Genomic DNA, 27,479 nt, shown 5'->3' on the forward strand with positions numbered 1-27,479 from the left:
TAGGTTTTTCTTTTTTCTATTATAGTTGATTTACATTGTTCTTTCAATTTATGCTATACAGTAAAGTGACCCAATCATATATATACACACATTTTTTTTTCACATTATCCTCCATCATGTTCCATCACAAGTGACTAGATTTAGTTCCCTGTGCTATACAGCAGGATAATTTGCTGTTTTTAATCTGCAGCTATTTCTAAAATTATCCAAAAGGTTTTACCAAACTGTTCCAGATTTGTTTATGCAAACAAAACCAGAATTTATGGGCAAACTTTTACTTACTTTGGTCAATGGTGGCCAAGAATCCTTTGTTCCTCTCTGAAACCCAACAACTCAGCTTTGATTGTTTCACTTAGTATCCCCCTGATTGGCTGCCTACTGCTGTATTGATTGGTTAGATTAGTGGAGAAGTTCCTCATGGAAAAAAATTTTGTCTTTAACCACAACAGAAATTGAGCATTTCAATTAGGAATGTGGAAAACAAAACCACAGTATTATTAGCAGTATCTATATGAAATCACAGTGTTTTCATATATTGTGATTTGTTAAAGATATCTCAGTATCACTTACATTCATCACTAACTTGAAAATTATGGTAGTTGTTACACTTGCTGCTGTATCTTATTTAATGTGTAAATAAAGAAGCACTATGTTACAAACTTAATATTTTGATAATTGTATTTCAACATGTTTGGTTTCCTTTGTAACTCTTTATTTATAAACAATCTGAGAAAGGGATCCAGAAGCTTCACCAGGCTGCAAAACGGCCCATGGCACAAAAAAAGGCCAGCAACCCCTAGATTCAAAGGCCCCACTGGCAAACTGTACAACCATCTTCTGAAATCAAATGCCTTCTCTTTTTGGTGCTTCGCCAATTAGACTCCATAAAAAGTCTTATGGAATGCAGGCTTCTGGACTACAACTCCCAGAAGGTGATGCAGCCCCAGGGCCTATCCAGAGTTAGGGCAATAACTCCACCCAATGGTGCCTGTGTTTGTTTCTTGACAGCCTACAGTTCCCGACATGCGTGGCGGCTGTTTATTCCTTGGGGACATTATGGACGCCGAGTTATTGATGGGATGTGTAGTCGTTTCGTATACCTTTGGGGGTTGGCTTCCTCTTACGGTATCTGGGGGTGGGCTCGAGCATCAAAAGCAGGAAATGTAGCAATTAAAAAGGTCCTTCATCTCCGAGCGTACCGGTCTGGTTCCTAAGCGCGCGAGGGCGGAAGTGGTGGTGGCCGGCGCGGCCGGAAGTTCAGATCAGCTGATGGGGGAGGCGGTGCCGCAGCCGCGGAGAGGCCCCGGCTGCCGAGCGCTTCGTCCGGGCCGCGAGTCTCGGAGACCGGCCACGATCCCCGTTCACACCTCGCAGTTGGGCGAGGCCCTGCGCTGTACCTCTCCCAGGCCTGAGATCCTCGCCCGGCACGGCCGCCCTGAGCGCCCCGGCTACCCCCAGCCCCGGCTCGCCCCTCAGGCCCCGGGCCTCCCCTCAGCCCCCGGCCGGCGGCCCAGGCCCCGGATCCGCGGGGGGGACCCGGCTCCGGGGGGTGCGGGCCCCATGGAGCTGATGTTCGCGGAGTGGGAGGACGGAGAGCGCTTCTCTTTCGAGGATTCGGACCGCTTTGAAGAGGATTCGCTCTGTTCCTTCATCTCCGAGGCTGAGAGCCTCTGCCAGAACTGGCGGGGATGGCGCAAACAGTCAGCGGGGCCCAATTCCCCCACTGGCGGCGGTGGCGGAGGTGGCAGTGGCAGTACCAGAATGCGAGGTGAGGGTGATCTGGGGGGAGGGGAGCGGACAGGCCCGGCTTCGGCTTGGCTCGGGAGCTGTCCCTGCTCGGGAGCTGTCCCGGACCAGGAGCTGTCCCAACCTTAGAACGGACTTCAGGACTCGCTTTTCCGGTCCTCCTGGGGCTCGCTTCTTCCATCGGCGTGCGTGCGTGCGTGTGTGTGTGTGTGTGTGTGTGTGTGTGTATGTGTGTGTGTGTGTGTTGGAGTGATGGCTGGGAAAACCTGTGTTGAATAGGATTAACAACAGAAAGTAGATCTTTTGTCGTTCATTTGCCTTGGAGATGGGGTAAAAGAGAATTCCCTCTCTGACACGGGATGCTTATCAAGTTCAGCCTGAGAGAATGTGGGTAGGGGGCAGATTGTGAAGAAGTGACCACTTGAGGTGTGTCATCCCATTGCAAAGTGTTTTGGGAGCTTCTTGATGCAAGGTGATGATCTCTGGCTTCAGCTGCACCAAGAAGGGATTCCACCCAGAGGAAAGTGGAGGTGAACTGGTCTATGAGAGGAGGTGTTACAAAGGCTTAGATCAGAGACTTGGTTCCTGGTCATATTGAACATCAACAAGAAGCCAAGGCTGGGACCACTGTATTAGAGCCTTAGATTTCCATCATCTGGGGCCTGGAGAAGAGTGTGGGTACTTGTCCCTGGAGTCTCATTAAACAGTCTCCCTGCTTTTCACCTGAGTTTCTTTCCTCCTTGAGTCTTTCAGTGATTTAGCTGATTAGTGCTGTGAAGAATTGGCTTTTTATTAAAGAGGATGGAGAGGAGAGTGATAAGAGAAGCCTCACAGACTCAAGACTCACCACATTATTTCCTTGCCTTCCTCGGGGCACAGTTTTTGTCCTTGCTTTCACTGGAAGTGGACTTGTTTTCACCAGTTGAGGGGTTTAGTTTGTGATTCTACTCTGGCCATTCTAAGGTCTTATTCTCCAGACTGTGCTGCAGAGATTTCCAGCATCCCTTAGAGATAGAGAGACATTTACATGTATCGCTGTTTAGAAGTGGTAATATTCACTTTTGTTAGGAGAGATGCATTTGCCCTGTGTACACACACATCATAGGCAATTTTTCTGTGGGTCTTCTATGGCCTCTCTGTTTCTTTCATATTTGCATGTGTGGGCAGCTGGGGCTTAGAGCTCCCTCACTTTGAGGGAAGTACCTGAAGATGGTGGTGAAGATTTTCAGCATATTGGTATATCTTCCTGAACAGGTTAAAATCTAGGAGAGCATGTCACTCCCACCCCCCACCCCCCGACCCCCAATCCTTTCTTAGTTGCTCACTTGTAAAACAAGGAGACTGGCTTTTTAAAAGAAAGGTCCCTTTCAGCTCCATGACTTTCTAGTCTTTTACTCTGACTAGCAGTTTGGTGAGATATAGTCTGTTGCATTTCACTGCTTTTATTTAAAACAATGGGGGGAACTTTGGGACCTCCATTCATCTCCAGGTGATCCAGGAGCAGCAACCAGTTTCCCCTGGGATAACCTTTCTGCCCCTTACGCCAGGGAAGCCAGGGTTTAGGCGCCAAAGCAAGTTCAGGCTCTCTTGCTTCTGGAGGTCCTACTTTTAACCCTTCTGGGCTCTATCCTCTCCCCCCCCCCCCCCAGGCATAGAGTCATTTAGAGAAAAAAAGAGAGTTTAAAAAAGCAGTTAGGGAAGAGAATGCTGGGGGAGATGTACTAACCATGTAATATGAATCTAAGGTGCTTGGGAAAGTAGATGCCAAGCCAGGTGAGACGCATTGCTTGCTAGGCTCCTGGAACACACCTGCTTGGCGGGGAGTTTCTGGGAAATCCCTGCTGTCTTCTGTTCTAGATCTTAGGCTGTGGGCTGGAGATTATTTAGCTCCCTTTCCCCAGACAGAGTCGGAAGGGTTAGTATATCTAGACAGGAGGGTCCCTTGGTTTTTCATCCAGATCTCCTCTTTCTTTCAAAGTGAAGATGGGGCCCAGGATGTGGCACTGGCCTCGGTGCCAAGTAATCGTGGCCCTTTTCATTTCCCCTCCTCTTTCCCTGACCTCAACCTTTGTTTCCAAAGATGGACTGGTCATCCCACTGGTGGAGCTGTCAGCAAAGCAGGTGGCATTTCATATCCCATTTGAAGTGGTGGAGAAAGTTTACCCCCCAGTGCCTGAGCAGTTACAGCTCCGAATTGCTTTTTGGAGCTTCCCTGAGAATGAAGAGGATATTCGGTGAGGCTCAAGGACTGCTTGTGGGGAGTGGGGTCCTGATAATTCCACATGTGCTGGGCTTCCCACAGAACAAAGGAGATACTGTATTTGGGGCTGTGGTAAGAAGGCAGCCAGGGGAGGAGGGAGCGCCTGGGATTTTCCCCAAGGGCCTGGTGTCTCTAACAGGGTCTGTAGAAGGTTATTGGCTGCATTGAGGCCATGTCCTCTTCTTCACCCCCAGCCTGTACTCCTGCCTGGCCAATGGCAGTGCAGATGAATTCCAGCGAGGGGATCAGCTGTTCCGCATGAGGGCTGTGAAGGACCCCCTGCAGATAGGTAAGGGTCCCATCATGCTCGGTGGTACTTCCTGCTCCTCCCATCCCCTGTGTTATGAAGTAAGGAACTACTGCAAGAAGCTGGAGCAGGCTGTCTGCATAACTTCAGGGCCAGGGTCAAGGGCAGAGACCCTGTGTCTTGGCGGCTCTCCCTGACCATACCCATGTTTCTCCCCAGGGTTCCACCTGAGTGCTACAGTGGTGCCACCTCAGATGGTCCCCCCTAAAGGGGCCTACAACGTGGCTGTGATGTTTGACCGCTGCCGGGTCACTTCCTGCAGCTGCACCTGTGGGGCTGGGGCCAAATGGTGCACCCACGTCGTGGCACTCTGTCTCTTCCGAATCCACAACGTGAGGCCCTCCCAATTTATCCCGGCCCTATCCTCCGCTCCATCCCCCCCTTCTCTGCTGCATGCCTGGGCACAATGTGAGCCCCCTCGCCTCCCCTACTTTGCCTCTCTCTCCCCAGCTCCAGTGTCAGCAAGCCTTTCCTCAGATTCTTCCATTTCTCTCGGTGTCCCCTTCAGGCTTCTGCAGTCTGCCTGCGGGCCCCAGTGTCAGAGTCCCTGTCTCGGCTGCAGAGGGACCAGCTGCAGAAGTTTGCTCAGTACCTCATCAGTGAACTCCCTCAGCAGGTGAGCGAGCCTGGCACCCCCTCCTCTAAGTAGCTCCACGACTGCCTGTCCGCCTTCCTGTTAGGCCCGGGCCTCCTAGGGTCACTTCTGTCTTTGTGTCCCTTTCCTCCTCAGATCCTCCCCACAGCCCAGCGTCTCCTGGATGAACTCCTTTCTTCCCAGTCAACGGCCATCAATACAGTGTGTGGTGCCCCGGGTGAGTGTGGGGAGAAGGAAGGGCAGCAGGCAGAAAGCCAGTTGGAGGCGCAGAGTGCCACTTCTGAAGGCAGACCCCAGCCCATATCTCTAGGTGACTGACTGCCTGTCATCCCCAGACCCCACAGCAGGGCCCTCGGCCTCCGATCAGAGCACTTGGTATTTGGATGAATCGACACTCACGGACAACATCAAGAAGACACTGCACAAGTTCTGCGGCCCCTCCCCTGTGGTCTTCAGGTAAAGGGGCTCCCCTCATGCCTGTGTCTGTGGTGGAAGAGGTGCGTCCCTGAGGCTTTGCCAGATCCTTTGTTCTGTTAATGCCTGCATCTCCCACCTTTTCTTCCCTCCGCTGGTACAGTGCCTGGTGCACAGATGTCACTAGTGAAATCAGTGGGTGATGATAATCTTATATAGTCACAGAATGGTCTGTCCTCAGGTAGAGCAGGAGTTATTTTTCTTCCTTTGAGCGATGGGGAGAGAGCGAGATGAAGAATTTTTGTCTGGGACATTCTTTTCCCCCTGTACTCTGTATTTTGGGTCAGGGTCCCTTATTGTGTCGAAGTCCTGTTGCTCTTTCACCTGCTTTATTCAGCCCCGTCTTAGGGTCATCATTTTCCACTCTGCGACTTTCACAGTGATGTGAACTCCATGTATCTGTCTTCCACGGAGCCTCCAGCCGCTGCTGAGTGGGCATGTCTGCTGCGTCCTCTGCGGGGTCGAGAGCCAGAGGGCGTCTGGAACTTGCTTAGCATCGTGCGGGAGATGTTCAAGCGAAGGGACAGCAATGCTGCCCCCTTGTTGGAAATCCTCACTGACCAGTGCCTCACCTACGAGCAGGTAGTGCCCCCGAGTTGGGTCGCACTGTGGCGGTTCATTCTCTTCCTCCCCTCCCTCCCCTCTTGCTGACACGGATACTGGGGATGGCTACGCTGTCTTTCTCCAAGCTCATATTTGCATCTCAGCGTCGTCTTTGTTTTCAGATAACAGGTTGGTGGTACAGTGTGCGCACCTCAGCCTCACACAGCAGCGCCAGCGGGCACACAGGCCGTAGCAATGGGCAGTCAGAGGTGGCGGCCCACGCATGTGCCAGCATGTGTGATGAAATGGTCACACTGTGGAGGCTGGCAGTGCTGGACCCTGCGCTCAGCCCCCAGCGGTGAGTCTCCTCCAAGGCTCATCTCCACACAGACCCTGGGCCAGCCCTGAATAGATGGAGCCCTGTCTCCCTGTTCACATACAGACGTGCCGTCCTTCTAGTCCGAGGGAAATGGGAGGCGCCAAGTGTTAGGGTTTCCAGGGACTTATGAGTCCTTTTCCTGGGACGCTTTCTTCCTTCTTTCCCCTAAATAACCCACTTTTCAAAACCCCTGAGTGTTCGAGTGATGTCTATGGGCTGGCTTCAGAAGTGCTTCCCTGGGTCCTTCCTGTGCCCTCCCTCCGGGTGTCCCATCCCTTCCTGTCCCCGCTCAGTGCAAGAGTGTAGCCCCCCAGCCACCTGCCTCTTGGTTCTCACAGCCGCAGGGAACTGTGTGCGCAGCTGCGCCAGTGGCAGCTGAAGGTGATCGAGAATGTGAAGCGGGGACAGCACAAGAAGACCCTGGAGCGGCTCTTCCCTGGCTTCCGGCCGGCGGTGGAGGCCTGCTACTTCAACTGGGAAGAGGCCTACCCGCTTCCTGGTGTCACCTACAGCGCCACTGACCGGAAGCTGGCCCTATGCTGGGCCCGAGCCTTGCCCCCTCGGCCAGGTGCCTCCCGTTCTGGGGGCTTGGAGGAATCCCGGGAGCGGCCTCGCCCTCTCCCAGCTGAGCCAGCTGTGCGGCCCAAGGAGCCTGGGGCCAAGCGCAAGGGATTGGGTGACGGGGTCCCCTCGTCGCAGCGGGGTCCCCGCCGCCTCTCAGCTGAGGGGGGAGACAAGGCTCTGCATAAGATGGGTCCAGGTGGGGGCAAAGCCAAAGCGTTGGGTGGGGCTGGCAGTGGGGGCAAGGGCTCAGCAGGCAGCGGGAGCAAGCGACGGCTGAGCAGTGAAGACAGCTCCCTGGAGCCGGATCTGGCTGAGATGAGCCTGGATGACAGCAGCCTGGCCCTGGGCGCAGAGGCCAGCACCTTTGGCGGATTCCCTGAGAGCCCGCCACCGTGTCCTCACCCTGGTGGCTCCCGAGGCCCTTCTACCTTCCTTCCTGAACCTCCAGATACTTACGAAGAAGACGGTGGCGTGTACTTCTCAGAAGGGCCTGAGCCTCCCACAGCCTCTGCTGGGCCCCCCGGCCTACTGCCCAGGGAGATATGTACCCGGGACGACCTCCCTTCCACAGACGAGAGTGGCAATGGGCTCCCTAAGACCAAAGAGGCAGCCCCTCCCGTTGGAGAGGAGGATGATGACTACCAGGCATATTATCTGAATGCCCAGGATGGGCCTGGGGGCGAGGAAGAGAAGGCCGAGGGCGGGGCTGGGGAGGAGCATGACCTGTTTGCCGGGCTGAAGCCACTGGAACAGGAGAGCCGCATGGAGGTGAGGGGACTTGGAGGGGACTCTGAGGTGCTCCCTAGCCACAGCTGGGAGAGGGAGCATCTGCTGCTCGTTGGGGGTGACAGGACCGTTGCGTGACTGTTGGAATCCTGTAGCAGGCTCCTAACTGGCCTCCTCTTCCCTGCTTCCATATTGATTTTCCTAGAATGTCTGATTGTGTCACTGCTGCTTAAATCTCTTCAGTGGTTTCCCATTGCCCTTAGGATAAAAATGAAGGTTCTTGGCATGACCTACGAGGCTTCATTTGTTCTGAGCTTTGCCTGCTTCTCCAGCCTCATCTAGCAACTATGTCCCTTACACTGTGCTCAGTTGAGAACTTGCTGTGTTCTCTCCTGCATCCATGCCTTTTTATGGATTGGCCTTTCTGTCTGGAATGTTCTTCCCTCATCTTACCTGGTTAGCCCCTGTCCCTCCTTCGGTCTCAGAGATCTTAAGAGATCACTTCCTCTAGGAAGTCTGCCCTGAGACCACCCCTCTGCCCCAAGTCCCCATGAGGCGTCCTAACCATCTGCTCCCACCTTTCCCAGTAGTAGCCAGCTTCCCACCGGCTTGTGTGCTAATGTGTCTCTCTCTCCGGCTGCGAGTGTCTGTTGTAAACCCAGGACTAGCCTAGGGCCCAGCACACAGCATGTGCTCCCAGGATATTTGCTGCTTGAGTATGGTGTCCTGCCCCTTTTAAGCGCTGGGGCTCCAACCTGTCTGGTCCCGGGTCCTCTTTCCAGGTATTATTTGCCTGTGCTGAGGCCTTGCATGCGCACGGCTACAGCAATGAGGCCTCCCGCCTCACCGTGGAGCTTGCCCAAGACCTGCTAGCCAACCCACCTGACCTCAAGGTAGAGCCGCCCCCTGCCAAGGTGAGAGAGACCCCTCCCCCTTCCCTCCTCGCTTGCCTCGAACCCCCTTGCACACCCCATCCCAGGCGAGAGTCTCCTTCTCCCTCCACAAAGGTGTCAGACTCATTGGCCTGCCTCCTTGTGCTTCCCTCTTTAGGGCAAGAAAAACAAGGTATCTACAAGCCGTCAGACCTGGGTGGCTACCAACACCCTGACCAAGGCGGCCTTCCTGTTAACAGTGCTAAGTGAGCGCCCTGAGCACCACAACCTGGCCTTCCGAGTGGGCATGTTTGCCTTGGAGCTACAACGGCCCCCAGCTTCTACCAAGGCCTTGGAGGTCAGAGGTTCTATCTGGACCTTGTACTGCAGTCTCCTCAGAACCTCGCATCTTGATCTCCATCAAGGTGTTAGAGGTCTGAGCTCCTCGCTATACCCTCAGGTGAAGCTGGCCTACCAGGAATCTGAGGTGGCCACCCTGCTCAAGAAGATCCCTCTGGGTCCGAGTGAGATGAATACCATGCGGTGCCGGGCAGAGGAGCTTCGGGAGGGGACACTCTGTGACTATCGGCCTGTTTTGCCTCTCATGTTAGCCAGTTTCATCTTTGATGTTCTCTGTACTCCAGGTACGATACCTGACGCCACAGAAAGTGGGGCACTGGGGCAGGGGTAGCTTAAGAAGAAACCAAGAGCCCTGAGGCTCTGAATTGCCTTTGAGACTCATCAAACAGCTTCATGGAAGGATCTGGAATGATGAGTGTCTTGGGTTTCTCCCCTTTCATTCTGTCCCATGCTACTTCTGTCTGCCTAACTTACAACTTTTATCCAGTGGTTTCTCCCACGGGTTCCCGGCCCCCAAGTCGAAATTGGAACAACGAGATGCCTGGGGATGAGGAGCTGGGATTTGAAGCAGCAGTTGCTGCCTTGGGTGAGTCTGTCAGTATCTTGAGCACATCTGTGAGCTAAGCCTGGCCCTGGTCTTGGAGGGCATGAGACATGGGTGCTGTTCTGAAGGGGCTCTATGGTAAGGGGAAAGCTACGATGACATGACAGTCAAGAATTTAGGGCAGGAATTCTCTGGTGGCTCAGCAGGTTAAGGATCTGACACTGTCACTGCTGCAGTATGGGTTTGATCCCTAGCCCGGAAACTTTTGTATGCTATGGGTGCAACAAAAAACAAAACAAAATAATAATTTAGGGCAAAAAACGTGTGCTGTGGATATTGAGTGTTATAATGACAGCAAAACAGAACTCTTAGGAAAGGCCTTAGGAAGGGGATAGAGTATGGAATGTGAATTAAAACATCAATTAAGTTCTAGGTAGGGGGACAAAACACTGTGAATAAAGATATAGGGGCAGAGTTCCTGCGGGGTTAAGAATCAGACTGCAGCAGCTTAGGTCACTGGGGAGGCGCGGGTTCCATCCCTGGCCAGATGCAGTGGGTTAAAGGATCCAGCATTGCTGCAGCTGCAGTGTACACAGTCATAGGTACCAGCTGTGGCTTGGATTCAGTTCCTGGCCCGGAAACTTCTACATGCCACAGATTCAGCCATTTGAAAAAAAACAAAAAACAAAAAAAAGGACACAGGGGCAGTCATGACTTCATGAGAGTGAGAAGCCCATCTTCCCTGAAGTGATGGACATGCTTGAACAGTAGAGAGGGCCAAATTATGAAGGTCTTAAAAAGTGGACCAGGCGTTCCCATTGTGACTCAGCAGGTTAAGAATCCAACTAGAATCTGTGAGGTCATGGGTTTGATCCCTGGCCTCGCTCAGTGGGTTAAGGATCTGGCATTGCTGCAAGGCTGCAGATATGGTTTGGATCCAGTGTTGCTGTGACTGTAGGTCGGCAGCTACGGCTACCCTGGGAACTTCCACATGCTGGGGGTGTGGCCATACAAAGAAAAAAAGAAGAAAAAAAGCGGACCAGAGCTTAGGTTGGATGTGTTAAGCAATGGGGACCTTCCACAAGGAATGTGGGTTGGACCAGAACTCCTTACTTCGCATTCTGGTGGCCGAGGAGCCCTGGCCTGTTTCCCTTTGCTGCCTTGGGAGTTATGGCCATTCACAGTCCCCATGAATCCCTCTTTCTCACAGGTATGAAGACAACAGTGAGTGAGGCAGAGCATCCCCTGCTGTGTGAAGGCACACGCCGGGAGAAGGGTGACCTGGCATTGGCACTAATGATCACTTATAAAGATGACCAGGCCAAACTCAAAAAGGTAAGGGATTGAGGTACTGGGATTTTGACAGAGTTTCCCAGTATAATGAGAAAAGGGCTCTTCTACTTATAGGAGATACTGGGGAATCTTGGGAACACCTTATAGAGAACATGAGAGACCAGTGGTTCTTAAAGGAGTGCTTACAGGGGGTGGAAGAAGAGAAGCAGAGGGCACAAAGTCATTCATTCATTCATTCATGTCAACATTTATTGGATATTGGTATACTCAGTCCTGTGGTAAATGTTGTAGTGGATACCAAGATATGTTAGCAGCTCCTGTCTTCCAGGAGGTTCTCCTGTGTTTAGAACTGGGGGAAGCCTTCCTAAGGAGGAAGTATTAGTTTCAAGGAGAAAGGAAAACAATAGAATTCAGGAGATAAAAGGCATCCTGTCATCACTTCTCTTTCAGATCTTGGACAAACTCTTGGACCGAGAGAGCCAGACGCATAAACCTCAGACACTGAGTTCGTTCTACTCATCTAGCCGCCCGGCCACAGCCAGCCAGAGGTCTCCTTCAAAGCATGGGGGCCCATCTGCCCCCGGGGCCCTGCAACCTCTGACCTCAGGCTCTGCAGGGCCTGCTCAGCCAGGGAGTGTGACAGGGGCTGGGCCAGGCCCCACTGAGGGCTTCACAGAGAAGAATGTGCCTGGTGAGGTGGGGGCACTGGGCAGGGGGGATGAATGGTACGGAGCCATGTTGGGTTCCCCTTTCCCAGGCTCATCTCAGTGTCCTATTTTCCCTACTAGACAGTTCCCCACATTCCCCCTGCGAGGGTCTCCCATCTGAGGCAGCCTTGACCCCAAGGCCAGAGGGGAAGGTTCCCAGCCGCTTGGCACTTGGCAGCCGTGGAGGCTACAATGGACGGGGCTGGGGCTCACCAGGGCGGCCTAAGAAGAAGCACACAGGTATGACAGCCCAAGGGATGCCATGGCGGGAAGGATGTTTCTTGAAGGTTGGAATCTGACTTCTGGAGCTTCTGACTTCAGAGACTGCCTTGTCTTGTGGGGTTAGGCATGGCCAGCATCGACAGCAGTGCCCCGGAAACAACATCAGATAGCTCTCCAACCTTAAGCCGGAGGCCACTTCGAGGGGGCTGGGCCCCTACCTCCTGGGGTCGAGGACAGGACAGTGACAGCATTAGCAGCTCTTCCTCAGACTCCCTTGGCTCCTCGTCCTCCAGTGGAAGTCGTCGGGCCAGTGCCAGTGGAGGGGCCCGGGCAAAGACAGTTGAAGTTGGCAGGTCAGTGGGAAAATTACCCTTCTCTTGTGATCTGGCCCACCCTCAGAGGCACCTTCTAGTGTAATCCAGCTCTTGTCCCCCCTCCCACAGCGTCCTCACTTACCCTGGGCTTTTCCAACCTACCTGGACACCCATTTCAAAGAAACCCCAATCCCCGTCCCTACCCCATTGCCCCTTCAGGTACAAGGGCCGCCGTCCCGAGAGTCATGCCCCCCATGTACCCAATCAGCCATCAGAGGCAGCTGCACACTTCTACTTCGAGCTGGCGAAGACGGTGCTGATCAAGGCAGGGGGCAACAGCAGCACTTCCATTTTCACACATCCATCTTCCTCAGGGGGCCACCAGGGTCCTCACCGTAACCTGCACCTTTGCGCCTTCGAGATTGGGCTTTATGCCCTTGGCCTGCACAACTTTGTTTCTCCCAACTGGCTCTCACGTACTTATTCTTCCCACGTTTCCTGGATTACAGGTAAATCCAGTATCTCGATTGAGGTCTGGGGAGGGGATTGATGGAGATAGAGCCCTATACTGTGGAGTGACTGATCTAATGAGGAGAGACACCATTCCCATTCCCCAGAGGTACCTGTGCTAATCCTACTCCGCTTTTCTCTCCCTTTCCTGAAGGCCAGGCAATGGAGATTGGCAGCGCAGCCCTGACTATACTGGTAGAATGCTGGGATGGGCACCTGACGCCCCCTGAGGTCGCATCCCTGGCTGACAGGGCATCACGGGCGCGAGACTCCAATATGGTGAGGGCAGCGGCGGAGCTAGCCCTAAGCTGCCTGCCTCACGCCCATGCGTTGAACCCTAACGAGATCCAGCGGGCTCTGGTGCAGTGCAAGGAACAGGTATTTCTACAGGCAACCTGGAGACCCCTGGGCAGGGAGGTTAGGTACGGGAAAAAGCTGAGCAGGCCCAGCTCTTGATTCCCATATCCTGGAATTCACAAACTGTTCACTTTGTCCTCTCAGGCTGACACGACATCCATTCCTTTCTTCCACCTTTCAACTCTGAGGATAGGATTATTCCTATTTTACAGATAAGGAAACATGGCCTGTAGTTTAGGGACCAAGGTGATCACCAGGATGGAGAACCTGGGGAAGGCCTCAGAAAGATGATGGGACTTGGCTGGGAATAGCTAAGTTAGTTTGGAACTGCGACTGTAACCTGGGTCTTGACTTCCACTAGTCAACAACTACTTGTTCAGTGTCTGTGTGAAGCATTCTCTCTAACACTGACTCTGAGCATTGGCCTTGACCTTGGACGCTTCCCAGGGAGTCAGCCAACTTTGAGGGAGATGTAGGAATGTTACCTAAAACTGTCCCTGAAAAAAGCCCTTCCTCCTTAACCCTCTTTGTCCCTCCCTTCCAGGATAACCTGATGCTGGAGAAGGCCTGCATGGCAGTGGAAGAGGCGGCTAAGGGTGGGGGCGTGTACCCCGAAGTGTTGTTTGAGGTTGCTCACCAGTGGTTCTGGCTATATGAGCAAACAGCAGGTGGCTCATCCACAGCCCGTGAAGGGGCTACAAGCTGTAGTGCCAGTGGGATCAGGGCAGCTGGGGAGGCTGGGCGGGGGCTGCCTGAGGGCAGGGGGGCCCCAGGGACTGAGCCAGTTACAGTGGCAGCAGCAGCAGTGACAGCAGCCACAGTGGTGCCAGTCATCTCGGTAGGGTCCAGTTTGTATCCGGGTCCAGGACTGGGGCATGGTCATTCCCCGGGCCTGCACCCCTATACTGCTCTACAGCCCCACCTGCCCTGCAGCCCTCAATACCTCACCCACCCAGCTCACCCCGCCCACCCCTTGCCTCACATGCCCCGGCCTGCCGTCTTCCCTGTGCCCAGCTCTGCATACCCACAGGTGAGACCGGTGTTCTACTGCGGGGCTGGGCGTGTGGGAGAACACTGGGAGTTCATGGGAGGTTGGAGCGGGGTTGTCTGGGAGGAGAACAGCAGGGCTGTCCAAGAGTCCTGGTGAGGTGGCGGGAGTCAGGCGGTGCCCAGCCCAACTAAAATGCAGGGATAACCAGTTATGGGGTGAATGAAGGGGAAAGAGCTACATCTTAATGAAATTTGCTGTCTTCCTTGTTTTCTTCTCCCTGCTTCCAGGGTGTGCATCCTGCATTCCTGGGGGCTCAGTACCCTTACTCGGTGACTCCCCCCTCACTTGCTGCCACTGCTGTGTCTTTCCCCGTCCCTTCCATGGCACCCATCACAGTCCATCCCTACCACACAGAGCCAGGGCTCCCACTGCCCACCAGTGTGGCCTGTGAGTTGTGGGGACAGGGAACAGGTGAATGGAGGGGAGGCACTCTGGGCAGGGGAGGTGGGGGGGCATCCTCGCTGTCCCTCTCTGGGCCCTGAGTTCCTCACGTGGCTTTCATCCTGCCCCCAGTGAGCAGTGTCCATCCAGCTTCCACGTTTCCAGCCATCCAGGGTGCCTCACTACCTGCCCTGACCACACAGCCCAGCCCTCTGGTGAGCGGGGGTTTTCCACCACCTGAGGAGGAGACTCACAGTCAGCCTGTCAACCCGCACAGCCTACACCACCTGCACGCTGCCTACCGTGTTGGTGAGAAGAGGTCCCTTCTGTGCCCTCTCTGCCCCTGCAGCCCTGTGCAGTGCCTGAGGCTCTTCGGTGACCCCCCTCCCCACCACAGCTCTTAATCTGGGGGTGGTCAGATGCCAGGGTGACGTGGAGGGTAGAGGAGGTACCCTCAGCACATACCCACCCTTTTCTCCCAGGAATGCTGGCACTGGAGATGCTGGGTCGCCGGGCACACAACGACCACCCCAACAACTTCTCCCGCTCCCCCCCCTACACTGACGATGTCAAATGGTTGCTGGGGCTGGCAGCAAAGCTGGGTAACACCTCCCCTCCCCAGGACCATTGTCCGCCCCCACCTGCTTCCCCAACCTTCCTATCCCAGACCTCCTTCCTAGCTCTTGCTCAGAGTTGAGGCCTTGGTCGGGTACGTGTGCGTGCGCGGGGGGCGGGGGGTTACCTCAGCTCCTGGGGTGGAGGGAGGCTCTCTGCCAGGCCAGAGCTGAGAGATTAAAGTTGGGTCCCTAGGGCAGAGGTGGCCACCCCCGTCTCATGCCCCTCCCCCTGCCCCCCAGGAGTGAACTACGTGCACCAGTTCTGTGTGGGGGCAGCCAAGGGGGTGCTGAGCCCGTTTGTGCTGCAGGAGATCGTCATGGAGACGCTGCAGCGGCTGAGCCCCGCTCATGCCCACAACCACCTGCGTGCCCCGGCCTTCCACCAACTGGTGCAGCGCTGCCAGCAGGCATACATGCAGGTGACAACCCAGGGAGTATGGAGCAGGGTGGGGCCCCTCCTGGGCAGGCGTGGAACAGATCGCCCAGCACGCAGGGCAGGAGGGGCCTGGCTCTGCGCTTAGTGGCTCATCCTGTGCCCACCTTCCAGTACATCCACCACCGCTTGATCCACCTGACCCCTGCCGACTACGACGACTTTGTGAACGCGATCCGCAGTGCTCGCAGCGCCTTCTGCCTGACACCCATGGGCATGATGCAGTTCAACGACATCCTGCAGAACCTCAAGCGCAGCAAACAGACCAAGGAGCTGTGGCAGCGGGTCTCACTCGAGATGACCACCTTCTCTCCCTGAGTCTGGCCCCTGTAGGGCCCTATACAGGGACACAGGCCTGTGGCTATGGGGGCCCCTCACAAAGGGGGAATGAGTCTTGGCTGGACAGATCATCCCCCCTGAGCTCCCTGGTAGCCCAGACCGGCAGCTGCTCTTGGGCTGTAGCTTGGGGCCCAGATGTCTCAGACCCTAGAAGCCTAGGGTTGGGGGAGGCAGCCCTGTCTGGGAGGGGGCGTTGGGTGGCCTCTGGTATTTATTTGGCATTTATAAATATATAAACTCCTTTTTTACTCTCGTCTGCCTGGGCCTTTCCCTTTTTTCCCTCCATGTGTGAATGAACCTTGAACTGGGGCAGAGGAAAAGTGTGATGCTTGCTTTATTCTAGGTTTCCCCCACATCAGTGAGGCAGACAAAACAGAAAAATAAGGATGTTTATTAAGGTAATTTTTAGCCCATAGCTAGGGCTCATACTCAGCTCTATGAGCCACTGTCCGACCTCATTCCCATTCAATGTGAATGACGTTAGTGAGGCCAGGCCACAGGTAGATCCCATTGATCCCACAGTAAGGGGGTCCCTCCCATAGCCAGTACAGATGGATACACTGCTGGGGATGAAGAGGGAAATCACTGGATTAATACATGCCTCTGCATCCTGCCTGGACCCTGTCATTACCCCCACCTACCATGGGCCAAAGGTGCCTAGTACCATGTTGTGGGGTATCAAGGGAAGCCCCTTTATTAAACCCCAGAGCTATGGGAAAGGGATGCCCTTCCCTTCTCAGCCATCCCAGGCCTGGAGGCCACTGAGGTAGAAGGGGGAGGGGCCAGGCCACTCTGATGCCCCTTGTGGGCCCTGCTCTGGGCTTGCCCCTAAGGAAGCAGGGGGCTTTTGCTGGTATGAGAGAGGCTGGTACATCAGCCCAGACTGGAATGCTGCAGTTCTTCCCGAAGCCATGAGGGCACTGGCTGGCCAAGCCGGCTCAGCAGCTTTGACAGCTCCAAATTGTGGTTCCGGAAAAAATCCGTAAGGAAAAGGCGAGACTAACAGGAGAAAAATGAAGTCAGAAGTGCTGAGGAGTAGGACACGATCAGATCTTAAAGGTGGAGAGGGATACTCGACCCCTGGCTTTACTTACCTCAGTGTCCATATCTGGGTACCTCCGGCCTTTGCTCTTGCCTAGACAACGAGTCTTGCCACCTTCCAGTCCCTGGCACCAGAATCCTTTATCTTCATCAAACCTGCTCAACAGGAAGAAGCCAGTAGGTAGCAGAAAAGAAAACCAAGCCCCATAAATGTACACTGCCTCTCCCAGCCCACAGGGACATGTCTCTCCTTGCAAGACCAGGTAAATCCAGGTCTCTTCCAAACAGACAGGGTCAACCTGCTTCCCCATTTCCCCCAGAGTCATCCTCCCCTGAGTCATGCTCTCCCACCTGAGGGTCCGTGTGTAGTTCAGAAAGGGTGTGATACCCAGGAACTTCTGGATGCTTTCCATTGAGGCAGCTGGATTGGTACGCAGCTCTTGGCCATCCACAATCAGCAACTAAAGGGACAGGGATGTGGTTCCCTGTGTATTCCTTAGAAGCCTCTGGGCAAAGGAAGAGGAGGGGAAGGGGACCCCAATGAGGGCTATTGGGAGCTGTACCTGTCCAGAGGGGTAGTAAGTCAGCCAGCGTTGCAGATGGGTGGAATAGTAGCCAGGGACAAGACAACGGTTTTGCAGGGAGCGGAGTGCTAGAGGGGCCTGGGAGGAGGCTGAAATCACCTGGTAGAAGGTATAGTTCAGAGCGACTGGGTCTCCATGTGCTCGCTGGTGCTGAAGGACAAGGAATAGGAAGGGAAGGGATTGGCAACTTGACAGAATTATTCTGCCCTTACTCTTGGTCTGATTAACAGACAGAATAGGCACTAGTTTAGTTTCTCCCCAAGGCACTAGTTTTGTTCCCCTATCTTCGCTGCTTTCTGTCTCTCCAGCAGTGACCACCAAGCTCAAGTTCTAATGTGGCCCTAGCCTCAGGCTCACCTGGTACCAGGAGTAGGCCCTATCAGCAGGGTTGGTGAGCACAGTGATGATCTTGGCTCGTGGCAGGAGAGCAGCCCCCCGCCGTGGTACAACCTCTGAGTCAAAGTAGGTGGCACTTTTTTCAAACAGGAAGTCAGTGCTGGCATTAGAAGGAACAGGGAAGAAATCCATGTACCTAGGAAGCAGTAGAGAGGCAGAAACTTGGCAATGTGAAAGGGCCAGATGTCTGTGCAGGTGGAAGATGGAATGGGGTATTTTAGGGGAAGAGAGTGTTCTGAGAAGCACTGCAGGTCTCACCAGTCAATGCCCTTGTGGTAATTGGGGCCGTTGAAGAACTGAATCTCCTCAAAGGTGCTGGGGCTTGGGAAGCTGCTAGTCACAGCTGGGTGCAGGCTCAGGAAAAAGTGAATAGCCGTGGTTCCTAAATGGGAGAGAAAGACCAGGCCATTGTGGGAGAGAATCCAGCTCAACAACAGAGCTTGAGGGGAGTTCCTGACGTGACTCAATGGTTAACGACTCTGGCTAGGAACCATGAGGTTGCAGGTTTGATCCCTGGCCTTGCTCAGTGGGTTAATGATCAGGCGTTGCCCTGAGCTGTGGTGCAGGTCACAGACGTGGCTCAGATCCCGCGTTGCGTTGCCACGGCTCTGGCGTAGGCCAGCGGCTACGGCTCCGACTGGACCCCTAGCCTGGGAACCTCCATATGCTGCGGGTGTGGCCCTAGAAAAGGCAAAAAGACACAAAATAAAACAAAACAAAAAAAAAACAACAGAGCTTGAAAGATGTAAGAAAATAACCACTCTGGGTAGTACAATACCCTTTGGCCAAACTAGAGCGACTGAGGCAAAGTCTGAGAGCAGCCCAGGGAAGGGTTAAAATGGTGGTTCTCAGCTTTGTGCACCAGAATTACCTGTGGATCGTTAAACAAACTCCACAGGTGTTTCTGATACACAACCAGGTTAAGAATCACTCAAGGGAATGGATTAATGAGGGGTGAGTATGAGAAGGGAGTTCCTTGGCCAAAGAATTCTTTGGATTTAAGGCAAGGCAACAGAAGCTGGCTAAGGATGATTCACCTGTCTTCTGGGGTCCCACAATGAGGAACTTGGGGAGCCGATCACAGGTTTTCTCCTTCGACCAGATATCTTTGTGCCTCTTGTCATCACAGGGATTCTGAAAGTGAGGCCAAAAATCAAGAGAAGGCCAAATTTTTCTTCAACCCCCACCCCCATCATGTCTCTAGGTCAGCCTGAGCTCCATCTGTACCTGCCAAAGAGGGCTTCGCTCTTGAGGGAAGAGGTCAAAGTACTTTCGTGCAAGAGGGACAGGAGGAAGGGTCTGCAGGCGCAGCCGTGTCCAGCACTGGAGAAAGCGCACCAGGCTCTCAAATGTGTACAGGCCCAGCCGATCATTTCCATAATTAGACAGATGGGTCATAAAGATGCTGATCTGAAAGGAGGTGTCTGTGTGTAAGATGTGGAGAACCTACCCCACTTAAGAGGTGAGCCTGGTAAACAAAAGTCCCAGCCTGCAAACATCCTGACTCCAATTTTCTAGCGCTTCCTCTCAGCACCTTACCGGATTAAGCAGCACTGTCAGAAAGAGTTCTCCACCTCGGATGCTCCGATCTAGTTCACGAGAGCCTCCAGGATACTCATTATAGAAGATTGTGTGAGTGAAGAGGCCACATGTCTGCCGTGGCAGCACCTGAAAGGAAAAGAACAAACAGTAATAGATGAGATTTGAAAGGCAGAATGAGATGTAGATGAAGGACAAAAGACCTGAGGCATTAGAAGTCCCTGGGCAGTAGGAGGACAAAAGACCTGAGGCATTAGGAGTCCCTCTACAAAGAGGACTCTGAAGTTACAGCAATAAAGCTCTCGCTAAGAGAGTTATGACATTTCACCCCCCTACCCCCTATTATGTGGATGAACTTGGACGATGCAGCTTGGGGGCTGTCCAAATGTGGGAGTTTGATGCCAGTTTTTGTTAGGAGTCCCTCACCATAATGCCATTGTGAATGAAGCCACGGCGGTAGCGGGCTGGGCGGAGATGGGGATACTCCTCAGTGCTGGTCACCTGGATGCCCCACACAGATTTCCAGGCCTCATAGAGCTGTGTGTGGATGGGGTACACGCCGGAGTGGTGGGGGGCCACAGCATACCCCAGATCCGTGGGAATCCCATGCTCCTGGGAATGGCATAGACTCTCACCAGGACCTGGCGAGGTTTGGGGAGTAGAGGGTAAAGAGGGTGGGGATGCCTCCACACAAAGAAAAATAGAAAGGGTGGGGATAGGGTACCCCATTAGGGGGAGGTTGAAAAGGAAGCATTATCTCTGGGAAAAAGTTTGGGGAAGAGATCCAAGGGTCTCACCAAAGCGAACTGTTTGTTGAGCCTCATCTGGTCAGCCAGCACGGAGCGATTGTGGAACAGGTGTGGCTGCATGTGACTCCACATGTGGGGGAACCACCAAAACTCCTGGCGGTGCTTCAGCAGCATGTCGTCCCCTGCATCCTCCTCCTCTGTCCCTATGACCACACACTGACCACTGACCACAGCCAGTCAGTCCCTGTGCCCTCCCTCGTTCTGTAACAACAGGTCTCGGGACAACATTGCTGACCTCCACCCACTGGGGACTCTTTTCCCCATTGCCAACCTGCCCTCCAGCCACCTATGTTCACCTAAATGTCACGCCCACTGCTAGCTATTCACAGCATCCTGACCCCAAATCTTGCCCCATTTTTCCAACTTGTCTGCCCAGGAGGAAGGACAGTGAAGGGACAGATCAAACTAAGATCGACATGCTGAAGGAGCCAGGGAATAAGCTCACCAGTATGATAGAACTTGCCCGAGAAGCCCAGGTTGAAGGTGAAGTTGGGGACTAAGGTCCTGAGCTTGTTCTGGGTGGTCAACAGAGCCTGGGAAGAGTACAGAGACATGAGAAATCAGGAGAGAGCAGACTAAGCAAGATAAAAATGAGAAGGAGCATTCTTCTTGCCTGGAAAGGGCAGGGAGCATTACCTATGACAAGTTAGAATCAAGGAAGGGAGTCTGATAGGACAGAGCTTGAAACAGCTTCTAAGGAAAGAAATCTGAATCAGGAGAAAGACTGACCTCAACATCAGCCACCTTCATGCGGGTACCTTCCTTGCCCACAAAGATGTCATCGATGTCCACCAAGATGTAACGGTCAAGGTCCAGGCAGAGGCGCTTGCCAGTGAGGTATGCAACAGCATCGACGAAAACCAATTTGTGGAGCCAGAAGGAGAGGCCGTGGCCAAAAAGCACCCGCTGGATGCCATCATGAAGCCCCAGGTCTTGTACCACAGTAGGAAGCCGGGCCCGGCGGGGCACTGGTCCTGGCACAGGGGGCTCAGCTGGCCGAAGGCTGGCAAGAAGCACTGGTTCATATGTGCTATGATTGGATTGGAAGATGGTCCAGTCATCACCAGGCAGTGGCCCAGGCTCCAGGCGGCTGGGACGTGTGAGATGCAGTAGTGGGGCAGAAGGATTCACTTGGTAGTCCCGGAGCCCCAAGTTTGAATGCAAGAAAAGGGGAAAGCCTTTGAGCTGGGCACTCAGCAAGCTATGCTCATGGGCTCGGAAAAAGCCAATGATGCCCACACCATACTCCACGCAGTACCGGTCCAGCAGTTCCCGACTCCAGGCATCCAGGTTGACATACTTGAGCAAGTTCTCATAAATGACCAAGACATACCGGCCACGGGTATGATCAGTTAGTGTGGGCATGTCCCCTCGGCCAGGTGCCAGCTCAGTGCTATAACGAAAACGACTAGACTCCAAGATGGCCACAATCTCCTGCCCCAGCTGCGAGTATGCACTCTCCACAAACACAAGGACCACGGGTTCAGTTCGAGTTGTCTCTGGAGGCCTGGGGGGCCGGGGTGGGACTGGAGGCCGTACAGGGCCAGGACCAGCTGCCCCCCCACTGCTGCAGTCTCCCAAGGGCAGGGGCAATGGTTCCTTGGCCTTGGGGCTGGTGGATACGTAGTAAGCCAAGAAGCCCATGGAGCCCAGACTGAAAACAATCAGCAGCAGTATGAGGCGGTGCAGTTCCAGCTGCCGAGCTGGGCGTACCACCTTCCACAGCTTGAGCATGGCGGGGGAGGTGAGGCAGGGATGGGGACCACCTCAGGGGATGGGAGGTAGGAGTTCTGTGGGCTGAGGCTCTCTTGGGAGGGTGGAAGGAAGTGAAACGAGGGGAAAGGGATTCCCGCAGGGTCAGTTCCCTGAGGAGGTGGAAACGAGTCCCCTTAGTATAGGGCAGGGGAGGTAGAAGGGGCAACAAGGGGCAACTGGACAGAGTCCACTGATCTCAAGTCACCATGGCCCACTGGCCCATGGCTTCAGGATGCAAATCTAGCCAGGCTCCACCTTTGGTCCTGGCTGAGCTCCTCACACCAGAGGTCAGCAACGTTCACAGTCTCTGCCTCACTATCTGCGAGAGAGAGAGAAATCGGTGGGTTACTTCTTTCCTTGAAACTGTGTTGTTAATCCATTCCCCTCTTCACCCCATCTCGCTTACCTCCTGCTCACAAGATTTGTTCTCCAAAGAAAAGCTCCTGTAAAAGAACAACACAATCTGAGTCTCATACCATTGCTTCACAGCCTGTTCCCTTTCTTAGAATACTGTCTAAATTCTCTTCCTGCGCTAAGCTGAGAAATGAAGCAGAGTATCCAAGACTTGTTGATGGGAACAAATCTCCCATCAACAAGAGGCCAAATAGCCCAGGAGGCTGAAAACAAACCTGCCCTGAAAAGAGCTTCTAGGCTGTGACCGAGCAGTTGGCTAGCCAGCAGGAACTTTGGTTTTCCTGCAAAGGGACGGAAAGCCCCAAAAGTCCTGCGCTCCAACGAAATATCAGATAAGAGGAAACTCATGTGTCTGTTAATCTTCCTCATCTATCAAACCTGACATCACAAGCTTAACAGCACTAACGAACTTGCAGTCAGTGGACAATATGATGGGGGAATTAAAGACGAAAGAGAAATGGTGCTGGCTAATCATTCTACTACCTTCGAAACCCAGAACTTGGACATTCTCTTTTCCATTGCTTGTGAAAAATTACGCATCCACGCCCTTTACCTCACCTGTGCTAGTGTCAGGAGAGGTAGTAAAAATGTGACCTGTGCTAGTGTCAGGAGGGGTGGTAAAAATGTAGCCCTGGAGCAAGCCACATCACTGGCATCTCAGGAAAACTACAGAGCTGAGTTCAGAGTCTCTCTCCCTATCCAGTCCAGTTCTCCTTCCTAACTTCGCCTAAGTGGTTCTATCCCCTCATCTCTTAACAGCTCAGAAGGGTTCTGAGCTAGCCTGGAGAGACATGAGTCCTGTTACAAAAACAGAGCCAACTGAGTGAGGCAGGTTGAGAGAGAGCAACAGGAGCTGAAGTAGTATCCAACTGATAACAGAGAGACGATTTAAGAACACTATGATCAGAAAGTAGTTTTAAGGAGACCTAATTTTGGAGACTCCTTTCCTTAAATAGATAGACTGCTTCTAGAGGCGTTACCTTGGCCTCTCCTGGTAAAGCAAGTGGCTGCAATCTCTGTCACCTACCCCATGACTATACATCTCAGCACGATTCAGCAGAGATAGGGTCCTTCACAATCGAGAGACACAAATTTAAAAATAGTTCACCTCTGGCCTGGGTAAAATCAATCAGCATGAAAGGAGAACTGAGAGAGGATCAAAATGGTGACAGGGAGGGGGGTGAATCCTAAGAGGAAACTCTGGAGCAAACACAATAGTCAGAAGTCACTGTGGGGAAGTAGATACCGGGGGTGTATCACCCATAATGTTAAGAATAATAGTTAACATTTACTGAGGGCTTACTCTTTGCCAGACAGTCTTATAAGAGCTTTCCATAGATTTAATGCTTACACTAGCCTTAAAAGGTAAGTAAGAGGTAGATACTCTTTTTATCCCCATTTTACATGCCAGTAATTTGAGGTCCAGAGAAGTTAAGTAACTTGCCCAGGATCACACAGCTCAGTGGAGGAACTGGGATGCAAAGTCAGGCCTGTCAAGGTTCAGCCCTGCTCTTAACCACTGCATTTTAGCTTCGGACCTAGAAGAAGAAGCAATATTTAGGGAAGGGGTGCAGAGAAAGTATTGGGGGAGGCTGTGAGGTGGAATGCTAAATACCGAAGCGGGACCACCGCGCAGAAAGGTGCTGAACGTGTGCGCAGCAGCGGGAGGTTCGACGGAAAGCAGCGGAGGTGGGGGCTGGGGAGGCCGGGGGGTGTGGGGCCCACGGTGGAGACCAGCGGCGCGGATGCCGCGGGAGGAGGGGGACAGAGCAGCGCCGTGGGCGTAGAGGGCGGGCACATGGGGGCTGCGGATGGAGGGACCTGCCGGGGGGGAACACGCGGTCACAGGTGGGTATGGAGAGTCGGGCGTGGAGCGTTGAAGGGGAAAGGGCAAGGGGCGCGCGCGGACTAGAGTCAGCGGTGACATCGGGGCAGGAGAGCCCCGAGGGGAGGAGGAGCCCCGTGCTGAGGGGACGAGCAGACAGGAATGAGGCCACTACCAGGGCCGGCCGGCGGGAGGGACAGGGGGAGGGGAACGCGGGCCGCCCCGAGGGGCCGCCCGGGACGCCCCTGCGGGAGGTTTTGGTGGCCACGGTGAGGGAAGTCTGTGAGGGTAGAAGTGCGGGGACCGTGGGTGGGGGCCACACTCTGAGAGGGGCGGGGGGGGGGGTCTTCCCAAGGGCGTCTCACCCGGCGGACTGGGCGGCGTCCCCGCTGTCCCCGGGCTCCGCCACGTCCCGGGGCTGCCCGGCTTCCCTGCTCTCGGGGCCTCGGGCCGCGTCGCGGCGGCTCCGCCATCTCCGAGCGAACGCTCTGCCGCAGCCGGGCCCAACCACCGCTCCCACCGGGGGGGAGGCGGCGCGCTGCCGCTAGCGGCCCCGTTCGGGTCCCTGCCGCCTCCGGGCCTGGCAGCCGCGCGGCCGAGGTGCGGGGCCGCCGAACGGTGTTCCGCAGCGCTCGGCCGAGCCGCCGCCTTAGATACAGCAGGCTCTGCGCGCCGCCGGCAGAGGCACCCCCCTCCTCCCTGCGCGGTGGCACAGTCTGGCGAGCGTCGGGCGCCGCGTCTCTGGGTGCAGGGGCGGGCCGAGGGTGCGGGTTCTTCCACTCCGCCCGGCTGAGGGGGGGAGCCGGGCCGGCCCACTGAGGGACGGGGCGGGGGGGCGGGGTCGGTCCTGGATGCCGGCGGGGCCTGGGGGCGGGGCGAGACCCGGAGCTCAGTCCCTAAGGGCCCAAGTTCTTCCCTCCACCCCAAACTCGCTTCAGCGGCTGGGGGGACTGATTGGAGGCTGATGAATTTATGAGGAAGATTAATTCTTAAATGGGCACAAAAGGAGTGGGAGAAAGTACATCTCTCCACCTGAAACCTTGTAACCCAGGCTGCTAAAATCTAAGCCTCTGGCCTTAAGCCTCCAACAGCAGTAACACCATGGACTGTTTAAAGGTTATTTTATTAAATATCTTCAGTTCAAGGTTTCATTGTAACAAAGCTATGAAGGGTCTACCAACATTCAGAACAAACACTATTTTTAAATTATTTCTATGTCGTCATGCAAAAATTCTGCATCAAATGCCTTCCATTTCCTGTTTAAAAGGTGTTTTTTTTTTTTAATAGTCTATTGTCTATAGATGCTGACATTAGCCCCAGAAGAGGAGTAAGAATGCTTAAGAAGTGGGGCTGGAGCAGCCATATGAAGCTATGGGTCTTAATGAACTCTAAGACCATTTGTCTTCAAGCCAGCAAAACCAAACCCTGTGGTGAAGGTGTCTGCGTGCTGGTACTGCAGGCTGCAGGGCAGTAAGGGGCCCAGGGGCTGGGGCATGCAGGAGGTGCTCCGAGGAGCCTGGCTAAATCCAAGCACCAGCACCTATAAGTCTGCTCTCTTCTCAGCTGGCTCCAAGGTAAACCTGTAGCTTTGCCTCTTCCCCCAGCTCCTGTGCTTCCTTAAGGCAGTCCGGGGAGCTAGGGTCTACCCATCTTTTCCCCCAATAGTGCAGACAGGTCTGCACAGTTGTTTTGGGGGGAACCAAGGCCATGACCAATTGCTCCTCCATTATCTTCTCTGCTGTCTGCTTAAAGCATAAATTTTTCCCTCCTGGAATGGAACTCCTTGAGCACAGAGAGGGACAATGAATGTAGGAGCCTTGGCTCTGGACATCTCTTTTGGGTACATGCAGGTGAGGGTGGGGGTGATGCCCATGCAGACTGTCCAGCAATAAGTCTGTACTTCAGGTGGTCAGTAAAGAGACGCCTCTTTAAAGAGGACACCTCCTCTTCTTGCCAGAGTAGTCAGGTCAATCTCAAAGACAGGAAAAGAGATGGGCGTGCAGGACGGGAAGAGTAAGGAGGGAGGCACCCCTGAGGGCAGCCTGAATGCATAGAAACAACCATCAACTCAATCCCACTGCCTTACTCCTCCCATCCCACTTGGCAGAGGGCCCAGGCCCAGATGAGGGTCGGCACAGGGACCACCACTGTGAAAAGGCAAGACAAAGATGGTCCGAATCAGCACAGAAACAGAACTGCCAAGGGCAGCAGCGGGAGCCGAGACCAAGGCCTGGCTCTCTCCTTGCTAAGTTATAAGAAAACAAACACGAAGCAAAGCGGCAACCCCTCCCACTTCCCAGCTGCAAGGATTGGGCCTCTATATCAGGGCCCACGTGCATTGTGCATCCTATAGAAATGGATGAGTAAGTGAGTGCATGTCAGACTAACACGAGGTTTCTCATCAGCTTCGTAGCGGACACACTTCTGCAGCACCAATTCTCTTCCCTTCTACACTACATGGTACAGTACAGCAACGTCCGGGCCACTGCTTCTCAGTCCTGAGGCCACTGCTTTTCAGCTGCCTCCACAGCAGGCTGGGAGCTCTGAGTTCTCTCCCAAGTAGGTCTGATGGCCACGATGTTCTTCTCATCAGCCTCATTCTAGGTGCGTATACAAATTCTGAAGAAGTCCATTCCTAGACCTGGGGCGGGCAGGCCACCTCAGGGGCTGCAATCACATCACAGCCCCCAAAGCTCTGTCAGTCTTTGCCTGGCCCCCCGAGTCCATGGAGGCCAGAGGTTGAGCTCACCTCTTCAGGGCTGGTGGGTGAGCCCAGTGCTTGTGCCAGGATGGGCATCACACAAACTCCTGCCTTCTTGCTAGTCCAAGGGCTATCGGTGGTTTTAAAACGCATCATGGTATGGATCCCATTTTTTTTTAAAACAATCTTTTTTTTTTTTTTTTTTTTCCTTAAATGTAAAAAACACCTCGGTACAGCAGAGACAGACACGAAGGGCGGGCGGGAGGGCTGCATGCAGGGGCGTGCATTGGCTGCTGCCGCTTTGTAATTTAATTGTTTTAAACCTCAAACGAACAGAACTGCCACTGTCGCTCAGGCCCTCCAGAGCCACTGGCTGCGAAGGTTTGACCTCCGGCTGGGATCTCCTTATGCCCCTGTCAAGACGTGGTAACAGAACAGAGGACAATACAGACACAGATGAGTTCCCAAGACTTAAACACACGCCACACCTGGCTAAGTCTGCCTGAGAACCTGAGAAGGTGGAGAATGGGGGAGAGGCTAGTATTTACTTTCTTTCCTTTTTTTTTTGCCACACCTGTGGCCAGGGATTGAACCTACACCACAGCAATGACCTGAGCCGTAACCAACTGAGCCACCAGGGAACTCTGAAAGCTGGTATTTAAACATAACATTGTCTCATGATTGCTGTATCTTATTTAATTCTCACAGCAATGAAGGAGGGGGGCACCACTCCTTCCCTCTTTTGACACCCGAGGAAAGTGAGGCTTAGGAAGTAATCTGTCTGAGGTCACTGCATTTGGAGGCATGGGGTCAGACCCAAG

The 27,479-nt window shown here is 54.0% G+C and overlaps 4 protein-coding genes across 56 annotated transcripts in view; 1 reads left to right on the forward strand and 3 right to left on the reverse strand.

Annotated features, from left to right (window-relative positions):
- Positions 1,124-15,850, forward strand: ZSWIM8 (zinc finger SWIM-type containing 8). 7 transcript variants are annotated; one of them, XM_013983348.2, is made up of 26 exons: positions 1,124-1,768; positions 3,827-3,980; positions 4,201-4,295; positions 4,473-4,645; positions 4,822-4,929; positions 5,044-5,125; positions 5,244-5,364; positions 5,763-5,964; positions 6,108-6,283; positions 6,643-7,636; positions 8,377-8,508; positions 8,645-8,824; positions 8,927-9,110; positions 9,314-9,412; positions 10,581-10,705; positions 11,114-11,354; positions 11,452-11,610; positions 11,717-11,945; positions 12,126-12,415; positions 12,571-12,794; positions 13,318-13,803; positions 14,052-14,235; positions 14,338-14,514; positions 14,688-14,807; positions 15,131-15,241; positions 15,370-15,850. In XM_013983348.2, exons 1-26 carry the CDS (start codon positions 1,270-1,272, stop codon positions 15,828-15,830), a joined length of 6,006 nt encoding a protein of 2,001 aa, XP_013838802.2. In that variant the 5' UTR covers positions 1,124-1,269; the 3' UTR covers positions 15,831-15,850. The 7 variants fall into 7 exon arrangements, with proteins under 7 accessions (XP_013838802.2, XP_003483549.2, XP_003483548.2 ...); XM_003483501.4 differs by having other exon boundaries at positions 1,125-1,768; positions 14,052-14,211; positions 15,370-15,842; XM_003483500.4 differs by having other exon boundaries at positions 1,126-1,768; positions 15,063-15,241.
- Positions 15,965-24,662, reverse strand: NDST2 (N-deacetylase and N-sulfotransferase 2). 2 transcript variants are annotated; one of them, XM_005671114.3, is made up of 16 exons: positions 24,323-24,662; positions 23,577-23,670; positions 22,125-22,161; positions 20,693-22,037; positions 20,409-20,496; positions 19,952-20,106; positions 19,581-19,766; positions 19,155-19,283; positions 18,843-19,025; positions 18,653-18,749; positions 17,874-17,997; positions 17,577-17,751; positions 17,199-17,369; positions 16,987-17,096; positions 16,689-16,791; positions 15,965-16,593 (listed from the first exon to the last, which is right to left on the reverse strand). In XM_005671114.3, exons 4-16 carry the CDS (start codon positions 21,695-21,697, stop codon positions 16,468-16,470), a joined length of 2,652 nt encoding a protein of 883 aa, XP_005671171.1. In that variant the 5' UTR covers positions 21,698-22,037; positions 22,125-22,161; positions 23,577-23,670; positions 24,323-24,662; the 3' UTR covers positions 15,965-16,467. The 2 variants fall into 2 exon arrangements, 1 of the variants encoding a protein (XP_005671171.1); XR_001301015.2 differs by having other exon boundaries at positions 15,969-16,593; positions 16,987-17,141; positions 17,319-17,369; positions 24,323-24,447.
- LOC106506035 (undifferentiated embryonic cell transcription factor 1-like) lies at positions 23,659-26,296 on the reverse strand. Its single transcript, XM_013983327.1, has 7 exons — positions 26,251-26,296; positions 26,044-26,104; positions 25,382-25,417; positions 24,323-24,821; positions 24,042-24,237; positions 23,748-23,953; positions 23,659-23,670 (listed from the first exon to the last, which is right to left on the reverse strand). The coding sequence occupies exons 1-7, from the start codon at positions 26,294-26,296 to the stop codon at positions 23,659-23,661; spliced, it is 1,056 nt and encodes a 351-aa protein (XP_013838781.1).
- The window catches only part of CAMK2G (calcium/calmodulin dependent protein kinase II gamma), a 97,287-nt gene continuing 94,869 nt past the window's right edge, over positions 25,062-27,479 (reverse strand). For 27 of the 46 annotated variants that reach the window (XR_002338308.1, XR_002338295.1, XR_002338294.1 and 24 more), the window contains one exon: positions 25,062-27,071. The gene's annotated coding sequence lies outside the window, so the exon portion shown is untranslated. 46 annotated transcript variants of the gene reach the window in all.

The sequence above is a fragment of the Sus scrofa genome, chromosome 14 (genome assembly GCF_000003025.6).
Source record: "Sus scrofa isolate TJ Tabasco breed Duroc chromosome 14, Sscrofa11.1, whole genome shotgun sequence".
Lineage (NCBI taxonomy): Eukaryota > Metazoa > Chordata > Mammalia > Artiodactyla > Suidae > Sus > Sus scrofa.